This window comes from Conger conger, chromosome 8, assembly GCF_963514075.1.
Source record: "Conger conger chromosome 8, fConCon1.1, whole genome shotgun sequence".
In the NCBI taxonomy this organism is placed as follows: domain Eukaryota; kingdom Metazoa; phylum Chordata; class Actinopteri; order Anguilliformes; family Congridae; genus Conger; species Conger conger.
In genome coordinates this window covers 47,268,512-47,294,071 of record NC_083767.1, presented here as the reverse complement: position 1 = coordinate 47,294,071, position 25,560 = coordinate 47,268,512, and the positions used below count along the sequence as shown (strand labels likewise).

The 25,560-nt window shown below is 39.8% G+C and overlaps 2 protein-coding genes and 2 long non-coding RNA genes across 9 annotated transcripts in view; 3 read left to right on the top strand and 1 right to left on the bottom strand.

Annotated features, from left to right (window-relative positions):
- On the top strand, window positions 1-11,127 carry LOC133134478 (solute carrier family 13 member 1-like). The gene is given in 6 exon segments (XM_061250677.1): window positions 1-48; window positions 6,159-6,263; window positions 6,646-6,733; window positions 6,736-6,772; window positions 7,539-7,729; window positions 11,090-11,127. Coding segments are annotated over 6 exon segments (507 nt in total).
- Window positions 11,128-11,670: 543 nt separating this feature from the next.
- LOC133134641 (uncharacterized) lies at window positions 11,671-18,215 on the top strand. Of its 2 annotated transcripts, none has more exons than XR_009709316.1 (6): window positions 11,671-11,921; window positions 12,449-12,567; window positions 14,464-14,557; window positions 15,002-15,101; window positions 15,709-15,847; window positions 17,794-18,215. It is a non-coding gene; the product is annotated as an uncharacterized LOC133134641 (long non-coding RNA). The 2 variants fall into 2 exon arrangements; XR_009709315.1 differs by having other exon boundaries at window positions 15,640-15,847.
- Window positions 16,533-25,220, bottom strand: LOC133134642 (uncharacterized). Its single transcript, XR_009709317.1, has 3 exons — window positions 25,126-25,220; window positions 17,902-18,067; window positions 16,533-17,332 (listed from the first exon to the last, which is right to left on the bottom strand). It is a non-coding gene; the product is annotated as an uncharacterized LOC133134642 (long non-coding RNA).
- The window catches only part of cadps2 (Ca++-dependent secretion activator 2), a 126,224-nt gene continuing 125,215 nt past the window's right edge, over window positions 24,552-25,560 (top strand). For 2 of the 5 annotated variants that reach the window (XM_061250876.1, XM_061250874.1), the window contains exon 1: window positions 24,553-25,173. In XM_061250876.1, coding sequence (XP_061106860.1) covers window positions 24,853-25,173 — 321 coding nt within the window. In that variant the 5' untranslated portion in view covers window positions 24,553-24,852. Of the gene's footprint in view, window positions 25,174-25,560 lie in introns of all 5 variants that reach the window. The other 3 variants (XM_061250878.1, XM_061250877.1, XM_061250875.1) reach the window with 2 other exon arrangements.

The following is a 25,560-nucleotide window of genomic DNA, read 5'->3' as shown; positions in this document are numbered from 1 at the left end:
ATGAACCGGTGGGCCCCAGGACCGAGTTTGGGAACGCTGACAATTCAGGTAAGGCAGGCAAGATAACATTCGACTCCTGAGAAAAGGCGACATAGGGGGAATGGCTCTGCCAATAATGGAGTGCCATAGTGCCAATTTGCAAAAAGCTGAGATGCTGACAGCTGTTGCTGAAGACGGACTAGCAGGTGCTTACACTCAGTGTTGTGTTGATAGGCTGTATATGTGACCGATGAGGTGAGAAGTCTCCTGTGTTTCATTCAGATGCCACATTTTTTCTATTCCCAGGAAATGGTGTAACACCTGAGTTCAAGAGTCTTAATATAGCAGGATATCAGTGAAAAGCACTGCATAACCCCTGTACTACTCTTGTGTTTCTCATCATCCAGAGATCAAAAGGTAGTGCTTTATTAAATATTAATATATGTACTCTATATGAAATTGGAAATGGTTTATATATCTGCGTTGACATTTTATTAGGACACTGTTAAGTATTAAGGTACTGTATGTCTCGTTCCTGTTTCAACATTAAAAAGGATATATATTTCCGGTGCATGTATTGTTTGATTCTACATAAGGGAGATTTCCATAATTCATAAAGAGCTCCAGCATCATTATTTGAACTCAGTATCTGGAGAGCCTGGAGCAGATCACTGCCTGTAACTCTAACAGAGCTAATGACTCTAGACTAATTACATATACGGTGTATAACTAATGCCAGAACATGCTGAATTCATATCAGAGCCTTTTTTAAACCAAACTGCAAGATTACATTTTACTGAATGTCTGCAGGTTGTCTGTGTATAAGCCATCCCCATAGCAACCACTGTGGGAATAATTTGTGCCAAGCTAATGTATAATTGATGTGCAATTTCTCAGTTAAGCACAGATTTTAAAATTAGAAATAAATGTAATGGATTTTATGCTTTTATTATTAGTATAATATATATACACATGTGAGCGCGCACACACACACACACATACCGATCAGTGTTCATTGCTACAGCCTTTGCTGTCAATTCAGTCTAATGAGCAAATAAATAGATTGTATCTTCTAATCATAATTGTATGCCTTTGACAGATGAGCGGTACTCTAGCATACATTTCATGCTTTTGATCCGGTGATGAATGCAGTCTGTGGACATTTTTTAGCTGAATAGATTTTGCTCTATTAGAAGCATCTTTCTGGCATTTCCCCAAATATTACGCCACTCCTCATTATCAATCACCACATTAATGTCCCTCTTCCAGGCATCCTTAGTACCTAGTGTGGTCACCATGGAGGCTAAAGAAAAACAAATTATACACCAATCTTTTATCCAGCCCAAAGGAAAGGGTCCTTTCAGCAGGAGATACATTTCTATCAGACACTTTGTGTGTCTCTGATTATTCCATTAATGATTTTTGTAACTATCTAAATATGTCTTGGTGGTAAAATCTCTCCATTGCCGCATTTGCTCCAAAATAAATAACTTGTGAGTAGTATTATGACTTGGGCCTGTCTAAGGATTACCCTGAACTGACAATGGGGATTTGATCCCAGATCAATCCAATATGCTTTAACTATGTAACCATGGTGATTCTATTTCAACAAGTTCTTTAGACAACCTTGACTTTTAAATGTTTTTCAGGGGACTTTTAGATGGGTAGGATTCTATGTCGATCTAAATTGAATGATGGTCAGCTTTAAAGCATTCTAACTATATATCAAAGATGGGCCGCCAACTGATACTGCTCGACACTAGGAACATCAAACCCACCATTCAAAAGTTAATGAGCTTTCAATGCTTTTGCTCAAAATGAACAAGCTATGCCAGCCCTCAAGGACCTTAAAGATTAGCAGAAATGGATGGTAGAGCTTCCATGATATGATGTATACACAAATTAAATGGGGAGGGCGTCAAAACAAAGGGGGGGGCAATTAAAAAGGAAAGGTGTTGGTTGAATCAGTGAATCTGAATTGGTTAGTGAGTACTGACAATGGTTTATTGTAGAGGAATTTAATGGAGTTTGAAGTTAATGAAGGTTTCCACCAACCCAAATTTGCCCATGGTGAGAAACAGATAAAACAATTCCAGGCAGTCAAAAGCTTTATCTGCATACCAGGCCTTTCAATCCACTGCCGTGAGAAAACTGAATGGTAAGCAATTTCCTAATATTGTCACAACCCCTTTGTCTATTCAAGGTGGATGCCAAAGCTTGGTGAGCAGTTTGTGATCAACATTCAACAGAGCAAGTAGCCTGTAAGAGTCAGGATTCTCAGGGCTATTCATGTTCAGGAGTATTAACTCAAGTATCAATTCAACTAACCTATTCACCTTTGTCTGTGGCAGGAAGAGAAATGGATAGAAAGAGTGGCTAAACATGATTAGAATGGTCTGTCCAGAAACTCCTTGGCCTCTTCTTCTGTAGCCTAACTGGGCCATTTAACAGCACTTTCAGAAAATTCTGTAAGCTCAAGCTTGGCTGAAAGCAATGCATTAATCTAGGATCGACAACACTTCCATCAGCTTCGTATTAAGTGTGAGTACTACTGTACGTGTAAATACCTCATTCATTGTTTTTATCTCAAAGGTCTCATTACCTCGTCCTTAATGGAAACTAGTTTGGGAATCATCCTTTTTCTGATGAGATTAGCAAGGCATCTGCCAGGCTTAAGACCAGATTCCTAGCTTTTGTTTAGAAAATTTTGGAATTGCTTCAGATTGCTGAATCAGCAATGAATCAAGTGTAAGCTTTCTAAGAGTGAGTGGTTTGAATTTAATCATTGTAATAATTGCATTAAGGGACCTTTCCAGGAGCCATCATTGTCCAAAAATCTTTTCTTTTTTTCTTGCTATAAAAGGCATAATTAATATTTAACCCTTGTTTGATGTTTCATGGGTTCTTTGAATATAATATGAGAATATAATAAAAAGAAAATAAAAAAAAGAAAATAATAATAATTCCAATTAAACTTGCAAAAGCACTACTCAGGAAAACTGTGAAATAGTTAGAGGGTAATAGGTATTCATAAACATAATTTGACTGACTGCACAGCATACCCTTAAGAAATAAATATTCCATCTTTATCCCAACGCAAAATATTTGCCCAATACAATAGTGACACCCCGATTACTGGATTCATTTTCAATTTTATTTGTATAGCACTTTTTACAGAAGACTGTCACAAAGACGCTTTACAGAGTAGCAGAAGAGAAAACACCAGACCTGATCCCTCAAAATAGTAAGCATGTGAGATAAAATAAATAAATCTCAGGAGGAACCCAGCTAAAGTGGGGCCAGTAAGGTGTAATGGTAGATGGATACAACGGAAATATTTTAATAAATCCATTATAACAGATCAAATGGGTTGGGAAGGTTACAGTTAAGTAATATTGAACTGTAAAAGTAGGATGTTTGAATGGGGAGAAAAATAGTGAATGGCATAGAGAAGCATGGTGATGCATCTGTAGCTCCAGGATGTGTCGATGAGTGTTGTGGCTGAATGCGATGGTCTTTTCAGCATACCATTTCCTTATTATTCCTTATTAAGATCTCGATATGCTGCATATGTTTTGAAGGGGTCAGTTGGTTGTTATTTGCATGGCACATGTCCACTTTTTAATACTGGTGAGGACATCCAATTAACACAAGAACATAGCTGGCTTTCAACCTTGAAAGGCATTCAACCAGAAATGCCTTTCAAGCATCCACTATTCATGCACAATAGGCTGCAGCAATAATGGAACTGCTTGTACAGCTCACCTGGTTGGATTTGTAGATTGGACACTGGCTTAAAGAACATACGAACGTATGTCCAGCAGAATTATTTGGTTTATTTTTTACTTTTCTGTTATGTAGGCACCCTGGATAATATCTACTAATAACTAATAATAAAGATACTTTTTCAGCAATGAATGAATGAAGCTCAAGCAAAGCGATTCTATTAAACAAAATCAAGGAGAGGACTCCAGTTGTACTGAGCTAATCTTTTGGGCTCATCCCTTCTGAGCATGCTCATTGAGAGACACTAAACCAATGAAGATTTTTAGTCGTCCAGGGATTTGCCAGAGCTGTTTCTGAGTGATGGTTTGGAGAAGGGTATTTAATGTGTCCCACTAACTGGAGAGAGACAGCAGGTGAGAAGCAATGGGGCCCCTCAGAAACGCACAGAGCAATCACAGCCTCTCCATCATCATCCTCACTCACTGCTATCTCTTCCATTTCTTGTGCTCACCCAGGTGAGAGGGACAAGCTCTTGGATAGTTCATTCCTATTCATGTAACTGTAGTGATTTATGGATTAGCAGATTAATACTGATGCTTAATCAACAAGGTTTTTTTAATTAGCAAATTCTCTTTTTTTATAGATATTGAATTGTATGTTTGTATTGATTGAATAGTCACATGCTGTACTGTATATTTATATCCATATTAATATATATATGGAATTGCTTTTCAGTAATGGGGCAGATATCGTAATGAAATATGATAAGAACGTGATTTATAGTGACATGGCAGGGTAATACTTATGATCTGTTGTAGGATACACACAAGTATATTCTGCACCATTTCATCATAATTGAAAATGTCACTGAGTTTACATTGAATGACTGACTGCCTTCCACATTTTGGATCTATTTCAAATTGAAGAAATTTGCTTCCAAGAATTGCCATTTTCTGAACAGGAACAGAATCATATGTTTGTTTGGAATTAATTTATTTCTGAGGGGAATTAGTGGATCAACACTATTCTTAGAAATCCCTGAGAGAGCCATCAAAAAAGGGATTCCTCCATAATTATGTGAGAAACATGCACCTCAACAAATGTTTTTACTTTGTCCTTCGATCAGGCCTGCAAATACCTATTCTACTCACTTTGGTATTTTCTGCTCTTGTATTCATCTTTATGACCGAGGCCATTCCCTTGGATATATTTGTATGGCTCAGAAAAGCAATTTCTGTTCAAGGTTGTTGATAAGATACTAAATCTTTGCACCAGAAGCTTAACCTTGGCATTAGAGTAATTATATTTAACAGAGTTGTCATGCATTATGAAGGGAACTATTACAACCAAATAATACACTGGCTGTGTTTGGTTCAATCAAACTTATTTACATAACTTTATCATTGGCAAAGCTGAATGAGGAACCAATAGAGAGCTTGTGTTTGCTGGTTTATGCTCCAACCTTTTATAATTGCACACAGACCATTTTTTCCCCTCAGTTTCTGTTTTCTTATTTATGTCTTTCGTAAAAAAGATGTATGGGAGATGAACATGGGGCGTATTAAACATGGGGATTTTGCATAGTTGCATTTTCAAGAATGATGGGTTTGTTTACACTAATGTATGCTAGTGACGTGCTTCTCATGAATGAGTGGCTGGACGATTTCATCAAGAGTTATTAACAAATCTGTGTTTTAGCACCATGAAAGTCATGTTTAATCACCAAGTATTTTTATAATAACTGATGTGTGAATTTGTGGGTTATAAGACTGTAGAGTCGATGCATGTCACGAGCAAGCAGAAACTGTGAGCCTTGCTGGAGTACAACTAGCGCAGGCGCTGCTGTGTTTTTTGGACACTGCCCCGGAACTGTTTCACTCCCGCTGCTTTTGACTGAACTGTTATCACAAGCAATGTCCTAGAACTGTACCAATGGTCTATACTCATAGCAAAGACATGTATCTTCTTGGGCAAAAACCTAAAATTGTTTGGTTGTTTCCCGGTCTCCCCTACCCAGTATGAAATGTGCCTCGTTTTCCAGATGCATTAGACTATTGCATGGGTATTTTGAGGAAAATACAGATATGAATATGCCCATTAGTCCTGGATCATAATCTTTGAAATACTTTATCCCTTTATACACCAGTAAATTACAGATTACTGTGAATTTGAGAAGAAATGTATTTCCACTAATATTCAGAATTAATTTAAGGAAAATAAATCATATAAAATATGCATTTGACTCAGCTTCATTAACTGATAAAAATAGGGAATTAAGTTGGGGAAATGGGTATAAATGGAAACCAGAATCCATAGAACCCCTTCATGTACACAGTGCATTTCTGCACACTGAACAATGTGTACTCTCTACACACTAAGCAGTGTATACTTGTGTCAGACAGCCAGATTCCATGAGTTACAAGGTTGTATAAGTTCCTGTGTTCTACCCCTAGGTGGCAGAATGTGCATTCACACTGATGTCTGTTTTCTGGCTGACTGAAGCCTTGCCCCCTGGCTGTGACTGCTCTCCTCTGTTCGGCATATTAAAATCCACCCAGGTGCACTAAATATTACATGCTGCAATAATGCTACATAAATCCTGGCTAGTTGTTGTCTGTGAGTGTATGCCTCCATAATACCAATACCATACCATTACATTGGAAGTAAAGAGACTTCCAAATAATGTATTGCAGACCCTCTCTGAAACTAAACTTCTTTTAAGAAAATAAACAATTTGAACATTTTATCATTTTCAAAACAGAAGAATACACCTTTAAAATAAAAAGAAATAAAAAATAAAAACTTTACCAACAGATTATATGAAAGTAAACAGCCAAATACAAAAAATATTTTACTTCTTGGTACATGGAATATGTAAAAGTAAAATGTTTGCAAACATCCTGAATAAATAAATGAACTCTGTAACGCAGTTTGCTGCAGGTAGCGTCTGCCTACTTTAGAGACTTCCACCTCCTGCTCACTGAGGTCATTGGTGCTGCCACCTCTTTTGGGAAATGGAACCTCCACAGGAGAAGTTGGTCATCTTTGTCAGGGTCAACCTTGGATGGTAAAAGGATTATTTTTGTGTCTGACTGTTGTTTCCATCTGTAATATTCTGCCATAATGACAGATAATGTAGCACATTCACATTTTCCCTGCATCCCTGGAGGTTCATTTCCCTGCTTCTGAGAATGAATAACCATATGCTGAGGGCATCCTCTTTGCAAGAAGATAAGGGGACACCTCCATAACCAGGGTTCTTTGAAGGCAGAGGACTCTGTCCACCCATAGATTAAATGCTTAATTGCATGAATTTGTTGAGTGGTAGTAAGGTGGAGCTAAGCGCAAAACCAGAAAGTTGCAGGTTTAAATCCTGACATTGAGCCCAAGAGCAAATTTTACTGACACAGCAAATATGTGAAATGTAAGCAGCATAAAGCTCAAAGCAAATACATATTATAATGCAATGTCATAATTCATGTCACTGATTCATTACCATGATTGATAATGACAGCTCAGATATTTCCTGTGGTCTAAACACTCACAGCACCACCAATCCCCCCTACCTTCTCCCCTGCCACCCCCCATCACACCCCCTAAAACATTTTTCAGTAATATAAATGGTCTTGCTCTGACTAATGGCCAGGTTTCCCCCCTTTGTTCTACATTGCAGTGTTGATGAATGACCCACAAGTGTGGTCCCTGATCTAGTCAGATGACTGCAGATCTATTTTCCGTTCCACTAGCGCAACAGCAAGAGAGAGACTTTGCCTCACAACCGAAACGGCCTGTCCTCCATCTGTTTGTGTGCTCTCCCTCACCTCTCCTCCAAGGTTGATGTTGGGCATCATGGTCAGTTCCAGCTCTGCTCTCCTCTCTATGCGGCTGGGCAACATGCTCATGCCCCTCGTAGAGGCGGTCATCCAACAGATAATGAAAGCAGAGAGCGAGGTCACCACACGGTGGGAGAGCCCGCTGACCAGCTGCTCCAACCCTGCCCTGCAGCTGGACACGGAGGGCTCAGGTCTGGGCACCTCTGCTCCAAGTAATCACTGGGAAGTGACCTCCATTTCCCAGCTGGGAGGAATGCAAAGTACGGGTGTAGCGTGCTGTTAAAGGTCGATACGAGCTCCAAGCAAAGACTACTGCAGTTTACCCTTTTTCACATTTGCATTTTTTCTTATGAATTATTTTTGCCTGATTTGAATAAGAATGCATGATTTTTGAGCACTATTTTACAGAGGTTGAAGAGAAAAATGAGAAGACTAACATTGAAGAAGTCATAATGAAAAAGTTTGTACCAGGTATAAAATTCCATGAGTGATTATACAGGTATATCTCAAAAGATTTGCTTATCGTGGAAAAGTTCTTTTTTTCTGTAATTTAATTTAAAAACTGAAACTTTCATATATTCTAGATTCATTACACATAAAATGAAATATTTCAAGCCTTTTTTGTTTCAATCTTGATGATTGGCTTGATTGGCCAGCCAACTCGCCAGACCTGAACCCCATAGAGAATCTATGGGGAATTGTCAAGAGGAAGATGAGAGACACCAGATCTAACAATACAGACGAGCTGAAGGCCGCTATCAAACTTGGGCTTCCATAACACCTCAGCAGTACCACAGGCTGATTGCCTCCATGCCATGCTGCATTGATGGAGTAATTTGTGCAAAAGGAGCCCCAACCAAGTATTGAGAACATTAATGAACATACTTTTCAGAAGGTCGACATTTCTGTATTATAAATACATTTTTTGATTGGTCTCATGTAATATTCTAATATTTTGAGCTACTAGTTTTCATGAACAGTATGCCGTAATCATCAAGATTAAAACAAAAAATGGCTTTAAATATTTCACTTTATGTGTAATGAATCACTGAAGTTTCAGTTTTTGAATTAAATTACGGAAGAAAATTTTCCACAATATTCACATTTTTTGAGATGCACCTGTACATGAGGTCTGATGCCCGTGTGCTTGTCTTTGTCGTGCTGGTGACGTGGCCATTGTATGTAATATTCCTCAAGGACCTCCCCTTGAAGCCCACATAGAACACACTGAAGGTTATACAACCAATAAGTGTCCTGTATAACATTCCAGAGGAGACTCAACAATGTCATAGCTTAACAGTATAACTTCTCAAACATTTGAAAATCTGTATCTCACAATGTTTCACAAATTCTCACTGGAATTTCTCTAAATCACTCCCTTTCTTCATCTCTCTCTCTCTCTCTCTCACAACAACAATAATACTAGTCACAACAATAATAGTCTTTATAAAATGAGTATCTGTTATAGTACTAACTAATAAATATCAATCAATACAATGGGGTGTCAGAAACATTTAAAAAAGGTAGATAAATGCAACAGTTGAAGTCAAGGCAAGGACCAGCAGACCAAGAAAGATTTAAGATAGAATGGCCTGAGACCTGGTGAGAAATGCTCAGAAGAACCAAAAAATCTCTGCAAAGAGCTGCAAAAAAGAGTAGCAGACATAGGTCTAGCTGTTCACATGACAACAGTACTTTAAACAACAAAGACCTACATGGCAGAGTTGCAACAAAAAAAATTAAGTGTCTGAAGTATGCAAAAGACAAAGAACATTGAGAAGCCTGAAGCCTTTTGGAACAATGTGCTTTGGACTGACAAGACCAAAATTGAACTTTTGGGCCACCACCAAAGAAGGTATGTTTGAAGAAAAAAGGATGAAGCCTTTGGAGAGAAGAACACCTTGCCAACTGTTAAGCATGGAGGTGGATCCATTATGCTTTGGGGTTGCGTGGCAGCTGGGGACACAGGAAATATTGCGTGAGTGGAAGGAAGAATGGATTCCACCAAATATCAAGAAATTCTAGAGGCAAATGTTTGAAGGTCAGAAGTTTGATGTTGAAGAGAGGTTGGGTATTATCTAGCAAGACAATGATCTGCTGGAAGAGTGGGGGGAAAGTTAGAAAAGCTAGAACTGAAAGACTCTTAGCTGGCTACAGAAATCGTTTACAAGCTGTTATAGTTTCCCGAGGAGGAGGTACAAAGTACTAACTGACAGGGTTCCCAAACTTTCGCACAGGGCCTTTTTTATTCTTTTGAAACTGTAATTAGTTTTACGAAAATTTAAAGTAATCTTGCTTTCAAATTTTAAGAAACGTGTCATGTTTGTACCGTTTAGAAGTCAGGTTTGCTTTCGATCACTTCAATATTAATTGTAAAATTATTTTTGACCAGGGGTGGCCAAATTTTTGCACATCACTGTAGGCATACTAATAACAGTATACATCCAATAAATCATATAAAACTATTTACATTAAAGGCGTAAACTTCTCAAACAAAGATAGAATATAATGGAGGAGCTATGAGATGTTTACAGAGTACCTTATTTGCGCAAACTGTGCCTGATCATTTGCAAATATATACCCGAAAGCTATAAAGGTGGCAGATCTGCTCATCATGTTATATAATAACCACAAACTGTTCTCAAGAGGTTATCGCTTTTCCATTGTTAGGAGGCTTTTGGCAGCTATTTTGCATGCAGCTTCGCATTGTCTAAATCATAACAGTTTCATTTAGTTTAATAATGCAGAGAGACATCAATTTACGAACACATACAGTACATATGGGGATACACATACAGTATATATGGGGATATCTGAGAAAGCATTACACACATAATATAATAGAATGATTCAGGTCCTTTATCAGTGCTATTTTGTCTTTCTGAAGCAGCTCAGCACTGTGTGTGTAGTGTAGTTTTCTTGCTCCATGCATTTTATATTATTCAGCAGGATATTTCACAGATGTAATCTGGGTTAAGCACTGAGGGTAAAGGTTGAATAGCAATGTTCCAGGTGGGATTTTAACGGCAAGGCTCCATAAGTGAAGTTCCTGACCAGAAGCACTGGCCCCTGAACCCTATATCAATATTTCCTGTCTTGAGCTTTGTCAAGACTATTCCCTGGCCTATTTTCCATACTCTGTCTGTACAGCAAATACAACATACCATTACAGATTACAGCTACAGAGTAAATATTCAGGACTGGGGGTAATAGCCTGTTTTAGACTCCTCTAACAGTTCACAGTTAGTGTTCTGCTGCCAACCTAACTTTGGGTTAATTTCCGAATGGAGAGCAGGATGAATAATTAATCTGTGTTTGACACATTTAAGGTTGAGAGCTTTGGAAAAAAATAATAATAAATGAAATGAACACCATCACATGCATGAAAAATTGAGTAACTGGGACAAAACGTGGATTTAAAATGTCTTCTCTCATTGCAGTTCATTACACTTCAGAAACCGCTTGTAATTGCAATTACTACTACTGAATTTCTGTGTGGTTGCTTCACATAATAATTAGTACCTGGATTTTGGTCTCTATTTGGTCTCCAGGTGCCTATTCCAGGGCCATAGGGCTGGTACTGCAGTGATGGATCACGTGAAATTTAAGGGACTGTCCCTCTGCATCACTTACTCAACCATCGGGGGAATGGCCACTCTCACCGGAACTTAAACCAACCTCGTATTCAATGAGCAAATCAATAAATGAGTCAGTCCTCCAGTATTACCCAAAATGGATGTGTGTATATGTATGTTGGTATTTGTGTGCATGCTATGAACCATATGAACTATATAGTATTTGCATGACACTCCCCTCTAGGCAACACACAGATTTATTCACAAATTGTTAAAGGCTTACTATGGAAGAAAATATTATAAAACAAGCATGTTTAGTCATTACTATGATACAATTTCAACCTGTGTCTGTTTTTTTTGCCCAATACCTCGCTTGTCTACTTGTATTTGCTATTATAAAAACTGCTCCGGCCTCTTCTGGGCGCAGACCTTTTTTATTTCTGTATTGTAACTGAAAAGCATACGTCCAATACACTAAACTCTTTATATTCCAGTCGGGCAAGAGGAGACGATTGGCTACTACAGTGGTGAACTTGGTTTGGGAGAGATTAGCCTTGCTGGCTAACCATTAACTAATCAAGTGGCTTGCCATCTTTCAGTAAAATTAATTAGCTGCAGTCTTATAAGCTAACTGTAAGTCAGCTGGCTGCGATAGCTGGGCCCCACTGCACAGTACTAACGTTAGTTACTGCTTATATTTTCAGGAGATTCTATCAGCGTATTTCCTCACTTGGGCAGGGAGCTCATGCCTAAATTCAAAAGACTCCAGGACTTTCAGAAGACTTAATAAAACGACATTGATGCTTTTGTGAGTATACCTGCTTATGTTACAGAAATTGTACAGGCAGGCTAGCAGTGAGAACAGACTGAAATCCACTGGTGTTAGCAGCTGTAGCTAGCCTCACCACTCGTAAGATAACTAAATACAAACACGAGTAATGTCAGTTAAATAGCTAGCTAAATGGACTCTGTGGAAAGCGACTACTAAATCTGATGTGTTTGGAAACATATTACACCGCGGTTTGTTAGCTCATTGCTATCACGGCACACGGTTGTCGGCAACGGAGAGGCAGGGTTGAGAATGAGGCGTAATTTTTTTTTTTAAACAAACACAGGAGCGAGAAATCCTGTAATCACGGGGCGAAATACACATTTTATGTTACTTTCTTATTTTCTTTTATTTTGAGTTCTTATAGATATTTCAGTTGTCAAGATCAGGAGTTTTGATATCAAGGAGACAGAATGCCACAGTACCTGGGGAAGAAGTTTTAGCATGAATGAGATAGAGGCTAGGGCCTTACTGAGAATCTTTATTTTCATCTGAATGTGTCCCAGGTTTTACCGAAAATGCAACTGCGTGAATTGTGGGAACTGGACTGGTTCCTCTTGTGCCTGCCAATAAGTGCCATTATCCCGCTGTCCTGGATGTGGCTGCATTGGATGTTCTTGAGCAAGTAAGTGCCCCTCTCTTCTCTCCAAAATTGCACCCTTACCCAATCCTCCCTTTCTTGTGTCCTAGGTCCTGTCTCATTATTTTTGTCTTCCTGTATTCGCTCCCTTGTTATTTTCATTTCACTCTTTTTAGTGAGTTAATCTGGCCTTGGCTCCTCTCATTTATATTATCTCCCTGTCCCCTTTCTATTATCTCTCTCTGCTTCTCCGTACAAGACCCCCAGTACATGTATGCCAAAGATCAGTCCAATTAAAAGCTGAATATAATGTAGGGCACAGCTAGGTGCCGGTGCCATTATTAAAATCTTCTCATTTCAGCCTCAGATCCCTGCTGAGTTACAGGACGTAGAGGTCAGAGAGAGAGGGAGAGAGGGAGAGAGAAGGCCACACAGACAGTCATAGAGCAGGAGGACAACACTCTTGGGTCCACAAGGTGAAAAAAGTAAGCTTATAAGCTGTGAGTGAGATCTTCTAATTTGAACATTTCAATAACGCTGACACAAGAGGTGCAATTCATTAAACTGAATAAAGCTGATAATGGGTATTGCCTGCCAAAACAGGCAAGCCTTTTAGTGATGATAAACAATTACAAACAAGTTCAGGATAATTATACAATAATTACAAGTATTCCCTCGACCATCCTAGGAAAATATGGTCAAGATACATTTCAAAAGTAACCCTAGATGAGGTTATGCCTGGATGGGTATCCCTCTTCCCACAGTGAGTACCCAGTACCAACTCCTGTTCCCAGTTAACTCACCCATCTCCCTCTGCCCCATTCATCTCCCTTTAACACCTCCTCCTACTCCCCCAGCCCCTGCAGCACCTCCCTCTGCCCAAGAGGTATAAAATATTGGCTCCTGAAGTAAAATTCCTCCTCAGTATTTTGTTCCAATCACCTGGGTTTGCCCATTAGCTCAGTTAGGACATAGAACCCATTCTGGCTGGGTGGAAGAAACACATGGCAGGACTTTTACTTTCTGGACTTTCCACCTCTGCTCTGACGCAGCTCTTCCGACACCTCTTTCTTCCACCCCGCTTTGTAAAGCTAGTTTAGAATCTTAAAGGATAACTTCAGTATTATTTTATTTTATTATTTCTTTATTAATTTTGTTCCCCTTTTTCACATTTTTCCAAACTGTTTCCAACATGCTGATCGGTAATGGTAATAATTTTGTCACGTCGTTCTTTGTGCAGCTTTCGTCACCCCGAGAACCACTCAACTCTGCTTTGCAAAGCAGTCTAATGGGGCCACACAAATGAGTTTTGAAATGGCCATAAAATAACCTCCCTCAAAATAATAACTGCATAGCCTGAAGGGGACATTCATTTGCATAATTTTCCATCAGTCCATTGCCAAGCATTTGGTGTTTCAGTTGACAGGCTACTTTTCTTCAGCGGAAGCATACATTGTTCCTCTCAGTTAGCGATATGGAAAGCAGAGAAGTGTGCAACGCACCACCAAAGAAGTTAGTGACAAACTTTACCACCACCCCCACCCACCCCACCCTTGAATATGCACACACCAACCTAAACACCCACCTACATACTGTATGCAAATACACATTCACACACATACTCCATTTTCCTACCCACATGCATAGAAATGCATGGAAAAGCACTAATAAATATACTCTCAATTATATATACAAGATTTTATTAACACAGATCTACTCCTCTTTATCTCATTCTCACTAGCACCCACATCCATCCTGATGGATCACCTTCTCTCCTTGTTAGCTGTACACTATAGAAATGGACCTGTGGCAGCTCTGGTCACTGTGGGTTATCACCACTGTTCCTCTACAGAGGCTGTGATCTCTGTGGTAACGGCAACAGAGTCCAGGCTCCTTGTGATCTTTCTCTAATATACACTGTGTTTACCAAACTCCAATCAGATACCCTGGTAACCTGGAAGGAATCTCACTCCTGCGTGACATTGGAGATCTGCCTCCTTGTCGGTGTGGTTTTGACCTGGCTGATGGAATCAAGGTAACAAGAACATTTCCGTCAGTTAAGAGTTCTCTTCCCACTCTCTTCCTCATCTATTTCTGAAGGGGTAAACACTCTCTCTCTCCCCTCTCTTCACTCCTCTGTCAGGGAAGGCGTCGTTTAAATGCTCTCACCCCTCTCTCTTCACTCCTCTGTCATGGAAGGCATTGTTTAAACGCTCTCTCCCCCCTGTCTTCACTCCTCTGTCAGGGAAGGTGTCGTTTAAATGCTCTCACCCCCGTTCTTGTCCTTCTCTTTTGCAGAAGGGTTAGGGTAAATAGTAATTGTTCCGCTGTTCTCTTCTGTCACAGACAGAATTGTAATTAACAATTCTCTCTTTTATATTCTTACACCACAGAGGACTGCAATTAACAATTATTCCTCATTATGTCCCTGTCACAGAGAGTACCGAAAGCAAACTTTGTCTTTCTACTTTTTTTATAGAAACATTACTGTGATTTCCACTTTATTTATGAACTGCAAGACTTCCATGGGTGGGCAATGCAGTTGTCCACTAAAGGTTCTGCACTGTAAAAACCAAAAGGTATGTAAATCTCATCAAGTATTTTAGTCTTAAATCGTATTCTTATTCTATTACCTTTTGTTAAATAAAACAGAAATCTTGTCAATGCGGTAAAAAAAAACCTATATCAAACCAACAGTAACTTAAAACAAGCTAATATTATCTACTTTAGAGAGAACAGGATTATAGGTCTCATAACAAGACTAAAACACTTGTTAAGACAGACTTTTGCAGTGTGTGGCAATGTTTTTACTGCAGATGGCTCCAAGCCTGATCCTCCTTTTACAGCAGAGATCAGACCAGGCTTTCTATACTCCACATGACAGTTAGTGCCAATCCAAATGTAAATAATGCAGTTTTGCAGTTTAACTACTCTGCCCTCAGCTCACTCATGCAAGTGGGCAAGCAAAGCAAGCCGGCCTAGCTGACACGGGCCAGCATGACAAATTAAAACAAAAACCCCATAACCTGAACTATGGAGACCAGACAGGTTCTAGCTCTGCAGGGGGAATGGGACATTGTACGTGTGTTGTGACTGAAGATGGTTGTTCTAATTCAGTGTGTCAGCTGCAGATGCCCGTGTGTGTGTGTGGACTACTCATGGCACTAACGGAGTGATGTGGGGCAGGTGTCGGGGCTCTCCATCCGGCTGGCCGACCTGCCGATTCCTCTGGCTGAGCTCCCCATCTGGACCCACAGTCACCACCACTGATGTGGTCAGCAATCCCACCACCGGCGCCATCTTTCCTCCCATCCTGTCCCCTCTGGTATGTTTGCCACAGTCAATCCTCCTTTACTACTGTTGTTGAACTAGTAGTACTAGTAGTAAGGGTGCAAGTAGGGTACTGTAATTCTGTTTCTGCATATTGCAACGCTCTTGCCAATGTAATTATTTAACCAGACCAAGTTTTTACTTGATCTGCCTTTTTAATGAAATGTTTGAGAAATTTAAGAATAAAGACTTTGAACATTGTGCTTTTATCCTTATCTGAAGATAGGGGAGGATTGTGCCTAAACCATTCAATCAAGGAAAAGATACTAAATAAAAGGGAGCACTTGCATGCACAATTAAAAAAATGTAATTATTCATGAAAACATTGTCATTTTGCCCAGAATGTGGCTTTTATTAGACAGCCAGTGTGACTACGACGCTATGGCAAAAACTTCAATGCTTTTAAATATGGTGCATATTTATGGTGCATATCGTGAATGCTATGCTTCCTTAACTCAATTTGTTGTATCCTCAGCTGAAAATAATTTACTGTGGTTCAATATACATGTGAGATACAGAGATAATTATATAGTTCAGCCCTGGTAATTGCTTGACGTAAAAAAGAAAAATGTTTCTTGCCAATTATAGAACTGAACTTGGTTTTTATTGTTACAGTAATGACCACCCCTCCCTTCTGTGCAATATGTTCATATCCACTGAAGGTATTACAAGGGCAATTGTCTACTTAACAGCAGTAAAGGCATACAAACTGTTGCACAAGTATGAGTCAAGTATTCAATGAGCACTATACTGGAACAGCTATTTTCGATACAACTGCATTGTGTTGACTGTATACAATGTACAATGAGCACTATAATCTAATTGGATATTCACCAAATCCATTGAGGTTAGAGGACTCCTTCAAGTTCATAGCAGCACCCCCCAAGCTTCCTCAGTTTGTCAGTAAGGTCCCATATTATACCTTTCCAGTGCTTTATTTTAGGTCCTGATATCATAACACATTTGTGTGGTTTTAAGTACCAAAGACAATCTCTATCCTTTTACATCATTCATTAGTGCCTCTCATGAGCTTTCCTGAACAGGCTGTTTTAGTGACTGCATCTCTAAGGCTCATTGATATCAGTGAACCTCTGTTCTGATTGGTTGGTTACTGCCAATGAACTGAATACCTTCTGTGCTGAGTACTAGGATTTTTTCTGGCTACAAGGGGGCCGTGCTGAAGAAAACTGTTGTGATGTCATAACGCCACGGAACTCCAAAGGACTCCATAGCACCTTCAACTCATAATCTACATACATTCCACAATATGGGACCTTTATACATTGTGCCCACATTCACACAGTCCATATAAAATACATGTATAAATAGAATGATAACGTTAATTTGAACACTATTGTGTTTCATGTAACATTTCTCTGGACTTTGATAGGCTGGAGCCATCCGTGTCGATTCTTTCTTCATCCTGATACCCACAACTCTCTTCATATCCTTTGTATTCCCCGAATGCCACTGTCTTCACCTACGGGCATGTACATATCATGGATAACGTGTTTCAAGATGAGTGTTTCAAGATCATGTAACAATATCCACTGACTGAAGGATTCCGTTCAATACCCGATCAGATCTTGGTCTAACACTTCCCTAATGTTAAGCATGATGCTGTCTGTTGCTTGAATCAAAAGGTGATGTCTGATGCCAGGGGAAGGCAGGTTTGAAAATCATTTACTTACTGTGGTCCTTCCACAGTACATTTTGAACACATGGGGGCAGCACGCTGGCACAGTGGTCAGCACTGTTGCCTTCCAAGAAGAAGGTTCTGGTTTCTGCGGCGTCCCTAAGTACTACTCCTAAGTAACAAGGATGGGTCAAATGCAGTGGACAAATTATCCCACAGGTTTCCGTAAAGGATATCTCATCTCATCTTACCCTGACGTGGCTCCCATCTACATAGCTACAAACTGCACTGGTTTGTGATTTCAGATCCATCATCGGAATTGTTCAGTACTCTACCCCATCTTGATGACATCACAAAGACGGTAATGTTGTCTAGAGACAAGTCGTAAATAGTGGGGGGAAATGAAAAGATACCTCTCCTCTGATGTTGCACAGAGACACTCGCATCCTGCAGTCTTCCTGTGAGTCACCAGAGAGCTCAGCCTGCCCATCTCTGCTGTTAGCGGCTTCCAAAGGACAGGGAGATTGGAGGGTGGTGGAGTTTGGAGCTACGGAAGAGGCTGCAACACCATGGACCAAACTAGAATAGAAAATGGTAGTAATTACAGACACCAATAACCCCTGAGAATTACCTTGTTGAGCACTCAAAGGCTTTTAATTTCTGCAGCCGACATGGAGCCAAATAACCTATGCAAAATTAAAAATGTCTCGATCTAGCTTGTCTGTGGTTGATAGGATTAAAATCTGCTTTTGTTATTTGTTGGAACTATGTTTGTGGCAGAAGCTTGAAATGTACAGTTATGGATAATAAAATCAGTTTAAACAAGATTTTGTGGAAGAAATGAATTTATTTGGCAAGAAGCCGTGGCCATTGTTCACCTCGTGTCAAGGGCTTATTTACTTTCTCAATGTAGCTACATTATTATTGGTCTAACAACAACAGCAACAACAACCTTAAGTAGGTTTCAAAGAGTGGAGATCTGACCTTAAAGTGATAATGTTCCTGTTTTGCAAGCTTTTTTTTCTTCTTTTTTTTAAATCACCCCATCAACCGTTGATTCCTAAGCTTTTTACTTTAATATGTACAATGCACTAACAGCATGTTCATGCAGTTACTTGGATAAAGCCAGTATTTAAAAAGGTAAAGTATTAAAAACACTTAAAAACACTTCCCTGCTTCTAGTTCAGGGTCTTGACAAGGCTCTGAACAAACAGGGGTTTTAACATCCCCTCCAGACCCATTTTCTCAGAGTCACGAGCAGAAATGACCTGTGATTTAACTGTGCATTTTCAAAAGGAGCTGCCGGGGCAGGGCTATTCATTGTGTGCAGAGCCCAGAGGCCTAGACTTCTCATTACAAAGATCAGCGAGCCTCAAGCCAACTGAGACTGAACCTTAAGAACTGTAAGTTCTGTGTTTGTAAAAAGGCTTTCGGGTGCTCCTCCGGCACGCATCGCTTCATTAGAAGTGTGTGAACAATCAGCGTCTACTCCTAATGAGCGCTATGTACAGCTCCCCCTTACGCTTTCATTTCAGTCACTTACTCTCCCTCTCTCTACCGCTCCCTCGCGCATCTCTCCATCTACCTCGCTCCTTCCCCAGTTTTTTCATCATTTTTATCTCTATCTCCCTCACTCTCCCTTGACAGTCCTTGTTTGCTACATATTAATATTCACAGGGCGAACAGTGCCCCGCAGGACTATTTGAGAATTACAGCACTAATATTAATTTAACAGACCCATTATTTAACAATGCTATAGCTCTGCATGTGTATCAATGCATGTATAGAGGCTTCCATTCGGGATGCTGATCGAGGCTGACAGCACATCCTGTCATATCCTACATCCATTATAGAGCAATGAGCCATGCATATGTCACAATGGCTGGATCTTATGATACAAACCTCTCAATGGGAGATTTCCATATTAGTTTTGCATACATACTGAAGTGTTTTTAACCAGTGACTGATTGCACCATTATCAAACCTGCACATCTCTCAACCATTGGTAAAAAACCATTTGGCCAGTCCAACAAAATGTGTGGCGGCACGGATCGTGCAGTGGGTAGCACTGCCGCCTCACAGCAAGTAGGTCCTGGGTTCGAATCCCGGTCAGCCGGGGCCTCTCTGTGTGGAGTTTGCATGTTCTCCCCATGTCTGCGTGGGTTTCCTCCGGGTACTCCGGTTTCCTCCCACAGTCCGAAGACATGCAGGTTAGGCTTTTTGGAGAGTCTAAATTGCCCATAGGTTATGAGTGTGTGAGTGTGTGAATGAATGATGTGTGTGCCCTGCGATGGACTGGCGACGTGTCCAGGGTGTATTCCTGCCTTTCGCCCAATGTATGCTGGGATAGGCTCCAGCCCCCATGCGACCCTGTTCAGGATAAGCGGGTTAGGATAATGAATGAATGAATGAACAAAATGTGTGCAAAAAACCATCTGCTGATTGCAACATGAATATAATGGACATACCCCAAACAGTTTCTTCAAGTTTCAGGGGAATCAATTTAACGGTCATCTGTGACTAAACCACAATAGGAATAGTAATCTCCTTCATTCACTAATGAAATGGCAGTCAGGTATAGGGATTGAGGAAACTGGCTTATCAGGTAGAAGGTGCTGTTTTAAACCCCAGGTGAGGTGTGGTTGCTCCCTTGTGCAGGCAAGCACGTAAATGAACATGTGAATACATTTAAAAAGGAGGTTGTGCAAATCACTCTGTATGAGGGTATCTGCTGAGAAAATGTGTAATGCAATGACCCAAACTGACTAACTGGCTGACTGACTAACTGGCTGACTGACCAACCAGCTTCCGCAAAATATTGAAATCACCTTACCTCTAGAGGTAAAAGGCCACTAATGAGGAGATCCTCTAAATTGGTCATAGCAGTACAACTGTACAACTCCTCTTGTTAGCAATACCAGTCTGATCAATTTATTCTCCATTTGTATACAGCACAGATTAATTTGGCAGGTCACTACTCTTCGTAAGCACATGTCTGTCTACAAACTCAGGTGGTATACATTCAGTGAGCACTTTATTAGGTAGACCTGTACACCAGTTTGTTAATGCAAATATTTTATCAGCCAATCATGTGGCAGCAAATAAATGCATAAAAGCATTTATGGTCAAGAGGTTCAGTTATTTTTCAGACCAAATGTCAGAATGGGGAAGAAATGTGATCTAAGTGTCTTTGATTGTCGTGGAATGACTTTGCAGAAGAGTTTGCAGAAAATGGTGCGAGAAACAAAAAACATCCAGTGAGCAGTAGTTCTGTGGGCAAAAGCGTGTTGTTGATGAGAGAAGTCAGGGGAGAAGGGCCAGACTGGTCAAAGGTGACAGGAAGGTGACCGTAACGCAAATAACCACACATTACAACAGTGGTATGCAGAAGAGCATCTCTGAAAATGCATCAAACAGCTTAAGTGGATAGGCTACAGCAGCACAAGACCAATAAGTAAAACAAAAATAAGTAATAAATACCTAATAAAGTTCTCAGTTAGTGTATACAGTATAGCAGTATAGCATTAAACATGGCGACATGGCTCAGGCAAGAAAGAGCAGTTGTCTGGCAGTCAGAGGGTTGCCGGTTCGATCCCCCACCCAGGCTGTGTCGAAGTGTCCCTGAGCAAGACACCTAACCCCTAAATGCTCCTGACGAGCTGGTCGGCGCCTTGCATGGCAGCCAATCGCTGTTGGTGTGTGTGTATGAATTGGTGAATGAGAAGCATTAATTGTATAGCGCTTAGGATAAAGGCGCTATATAAATGCCAACCAAACAAGGGTAAGCACAAATAATATATAATCCCCCAGATCACGTCTAAATGAAGCTTTGCGATTGCAGTTTATTTTTTGTGCTCGTATTTTTTGAGCAATTATTTGTTCAAGTGTAAAATTCAGTTTAACCTTACAATCTTGTCATGGCTACATACTAAGAGATGACTTGTTCCTGCTGCTCAATGTCTCTCATACAACTTACCCATCTACATTTGTGATTTGTTGCAAACAAATTTGCAGGAAGGCTTATCCACATTTGTATGCAAACAAAGATGTCATCTTTTGTTAACAGGAGACTGGTGACACCTTCAAATGTAATTTGTTTTCTGAATTCATACCATCCAACCATCTCGCAACCTGTGACACTTCCTCTCACCTATTCCTTCCTGTTTTGTCGAGCATTGAGGTTAGTTCTGACATTATTTTGACATGCTGCACATTATTTATTCTAAGCTCTGTGTGATAAAATTCTTCACTGAATTTTTATTTATTCTTGCAGGAGCAGAAGCAGCAAAGAAATGTACTATGCAATCTTGTTTGCTTTTAAACGGAATTTAAAACTATATTCTTCCAATTATATTGTGTACATTTTAGAATTTGAGCCATTTTGTATGTGTATCTACCCTTAAGAACCAAGTAAAACATTGCCTAACCAGGTTTTACTGAAAACGTATTCACATTATTTGGCCTGCACATTTCCCGGACATACTCCATACTCGATGGTTCTAATCCCGGTGTAGCCACAATAAAATCTGCCCTGTCGTTGGGCCCTTCAGCAAGGCCCTTAACCCTGCATTGCTCCAGGGGAGGATTGTCTCCTGCTTAGCCTAATCAACTGTACGTCGCTCTGGATAAGAGCGTCTGCCAAATGCCAATAATGTAATGTAATGTAATGTACTCTTAAAGCCCTTTTGGTGCAATATTCTAGAGATTGTATGCGCAACAAATATAGTATCCCTTTTACTGTTAGCGATATGAAAACAGGAGGAAAAGCGGCTGTTGTTCAGAGAAGTATTATATTATCTCTAGCTGTACACCAAGTATGCAATTTGTTTCCATTGCAGGTAAGTGTAATAGAATATACTGAACATAAAGAAAGAGCCTCTGAACATACAGCATAATCAAATGGCTTAATTTTCCATTTGCCCTTGAATGGCATTGTCCCTGTGAAATGTATTGTGAGTAAAATGTTGATGTGGTCAGTAGTGTTGCCTATGAAGGTCAAGGCTGCCTTCTTGGTTATATTTTAGTATTCTTGGTTATATAATAACATTCTTTTACAATGGATTTTATCCTGAACATAACGTGACATGCATAAACTGAGTCCTGCTCATCCTTCCTAGTTTTTGTGACCAACATGAACCTACTTTCTCTACTAAATCTTTCCTTTACTGCTGTATGCTACACTGCACTTTCGTTTCTGGGTGATCTGGGCTACTCAATAATAATAATAATAACAATAATAATTATTATTATTATAATTATTATCATCATTATTATTATTATTATTATTATTATTATTAGTAGTAGTAGTAGTATAATTATAATATACTAAAGACTTCAGACGAGTATGTTTCCCCCATTGATTCCAAGGTTCCTCCAAAGTTTTGCCAAATATGGAGTTTTTCCCTTGCCTCTGTATAAGTGTAATCAGACAAAGTTATTCATGAGATATCCAACTTAAATACAATGTGATTGATTGACTGACTGGTTGATTGATTGATTCATGTTCCATAGGGTGCAAGTTTGATTCCATATTGATTGTGTGCCTCTGTTAGGGAATTACAATTTATTCAGTAAGCTGCACACATTAACTATGTATACAGAATTGGGAGAGATATACTGAATAACGACCAGGCATAAAAGCCACAATGCACATTCAGAGCTTCTACAGGCCAGTATAGTTGCCCTCTAGCTCCCTCCTCCAAGACCCGAGTATTGGGTTGATACAGTACTCAATTTTCTGACGCTGAGGCTATGACATCGAAGAGCAAGACCAAGTGACCTCCAACTCCTAAAACATTACAGAATATTTGGGCAATATCAAGGCATGTCTGGGGTTCTGCGTTTGTTGAAGCTACGCCTTTTGACGTAGTGCCAAAAGAGACATTTCTTAGTCTACTGTCTGTTCCTTGACTTCAGCCTCAAGAGCTGAGCACAGTCAAGTGACTTTTGGGATTGAACCAAGGTATTGTGTATCTGCCGGCAGGATTTCAGCAACACTATTGTGATATGATAGATTGTGATAGTAGCAACTTGTTTTTTCCCCATTCCGCTTAAACTCCAAACAACATCACCTACATTGTTATTTCCCAATATGTCCATGTGCTGTTCAAAGACACACTACATTGTATTCTTTTTTTGGTTTTCTGCTCACTAACCACTATTTATTAAACAGCAATAATTATCAACAGCGTTCACAATAATCAATTAATTTGAAAACACTCATTTATATGATTCACTCTTGGGTTATATATTTACTTTCCCTTCGCGCACAATGCGCACTTCACTTTGATTGGTCGGGGGCCATCATGTGGCACGTCAGAGCCAATTAGAGGCCAAATAATGTTGCATGCGATGAGCCAAGCAACTGCCATTGTCGTTGTCGACGAAAATGCTTCAGTAACGATTTCATTCTATTTGCTCCCTCGCACTTTTAATGATTTCTTTGTCACGGCAGAAATAAATAAATAACAAGACATGTCGGTCTGCTTATGGAACTCAACAGTTATATTTGGTAAGGCTTCGTAATGTGCAATCTGAAATTAACCTCAGAAAAACTAATTCACGGCAAAAAAATAAAGAAAAAAATAAACTCCAATAACCAATTTAAAAAAAAACAAAAAAACATAGCCTACTAAAGGTAATGTAAGTAACCCTACAAATTGCACTGGTAGATAACTACGACATCATTGGATTAAACAGCAATAATAACCAACAGCGTTAACAATAATCAATGGATCAATGAATAATAAATTTGAAAACACTCATAAAAGTTATTCGGGCGCTTATGTGTTATTCACTTTTCCCTTCGCACACAAACCGTTAATAGTCAACTAATTTAGATGGTAAATAAGCTTTAAACTCATACAGATCTGAAACCCCATCGAGACATGTATGCCGATATAAAACATTTTCGCAATAATGGAAAGCGCACATACGATTAATGTGAAACCATTCCACGAAATGCAACAAGGGTCCGCATCACAGAATCAAAATTACACACATTAATTATGGACCAGGGTTCCTTAAGGATAGAAAATAGGCACCTCCCACGTGTTGCTTGATTTCGGCGCTACAGGTTGTCTACCTGTATTCCATGGCTGTGTTGCAGCGCCATCAGTCTACTCTTAACGTGATGTGTTCTTTTTCCCGAAAGGAAACATTTATGTAGAGAACCAGACAGGGGACATCGAATCGCCTTTCCCTAAACTCCGCCCTCTTATTTGTCAAGAAACACTCTCCTCAAACTCGACGTGTACAAAAAGAAGAGGGAGTAATTCCACCACATAGCCTTGCTCTGGAATCTGGAAGTGTGAATTTCTTGTTAATTTGCGCGGAGCAGGAGTAAGTTTTCTCCAGCACCAATTATGCTGGACCCGTCATCCAGCGACGAATCGGGCGAAGAAGACGACCTGCGTGAGGTTCCACCGGCCGCTAGTGCTCAGAGGTCTCTGCCCGCACAAGGGCGAGATTCACGGGATGAGAAGCGAGCAAGTGCCGCTCGCCCGCAACCGTCAAGTCCTAAACCCACTGTTGCCAGCGAGAAGGATAAAAATGAACAAGAAAGACTACAGAAAGAGGAAGCGGAGAGGAAAATCAAACTGCAGATATATGTGTTCGTTTTGAGATGCATAGCTTACCCCTTTAACGCTAAACAGCCCACAGACATGGCACGTAGACAGCAAAAGGTGAGTGATGGTAGAGGCACTTGTTAAACAACCCCTTCTCAACTTCCAGCACACCTGTTAGCAAAACAAACCCCGAATCATTTTATGCTTGGCCATGGCCGTATTTCTGGCGATATTATCAATGCCGAAAACTTTGAAATAGAAGGAAATAATCGATTATAGGCTACCTATTTATTTCTGCAATGTTTTCAGAAGTCATCAGCATCGACAGACTTAAACGAACACATTTAAGAAGTTAAAACCATTCCAGGCTTAAAAAATCTGTAACTGTTCATTTCTAGAGTAATTTATGATTTGAGACAGCGTTCTCGTAGAACTGTTACAGTGTTTTTGTGTAGGTATTCGTATATTATAGCCGAGTCTGTCGTCACAGCGGACAATGAAGGA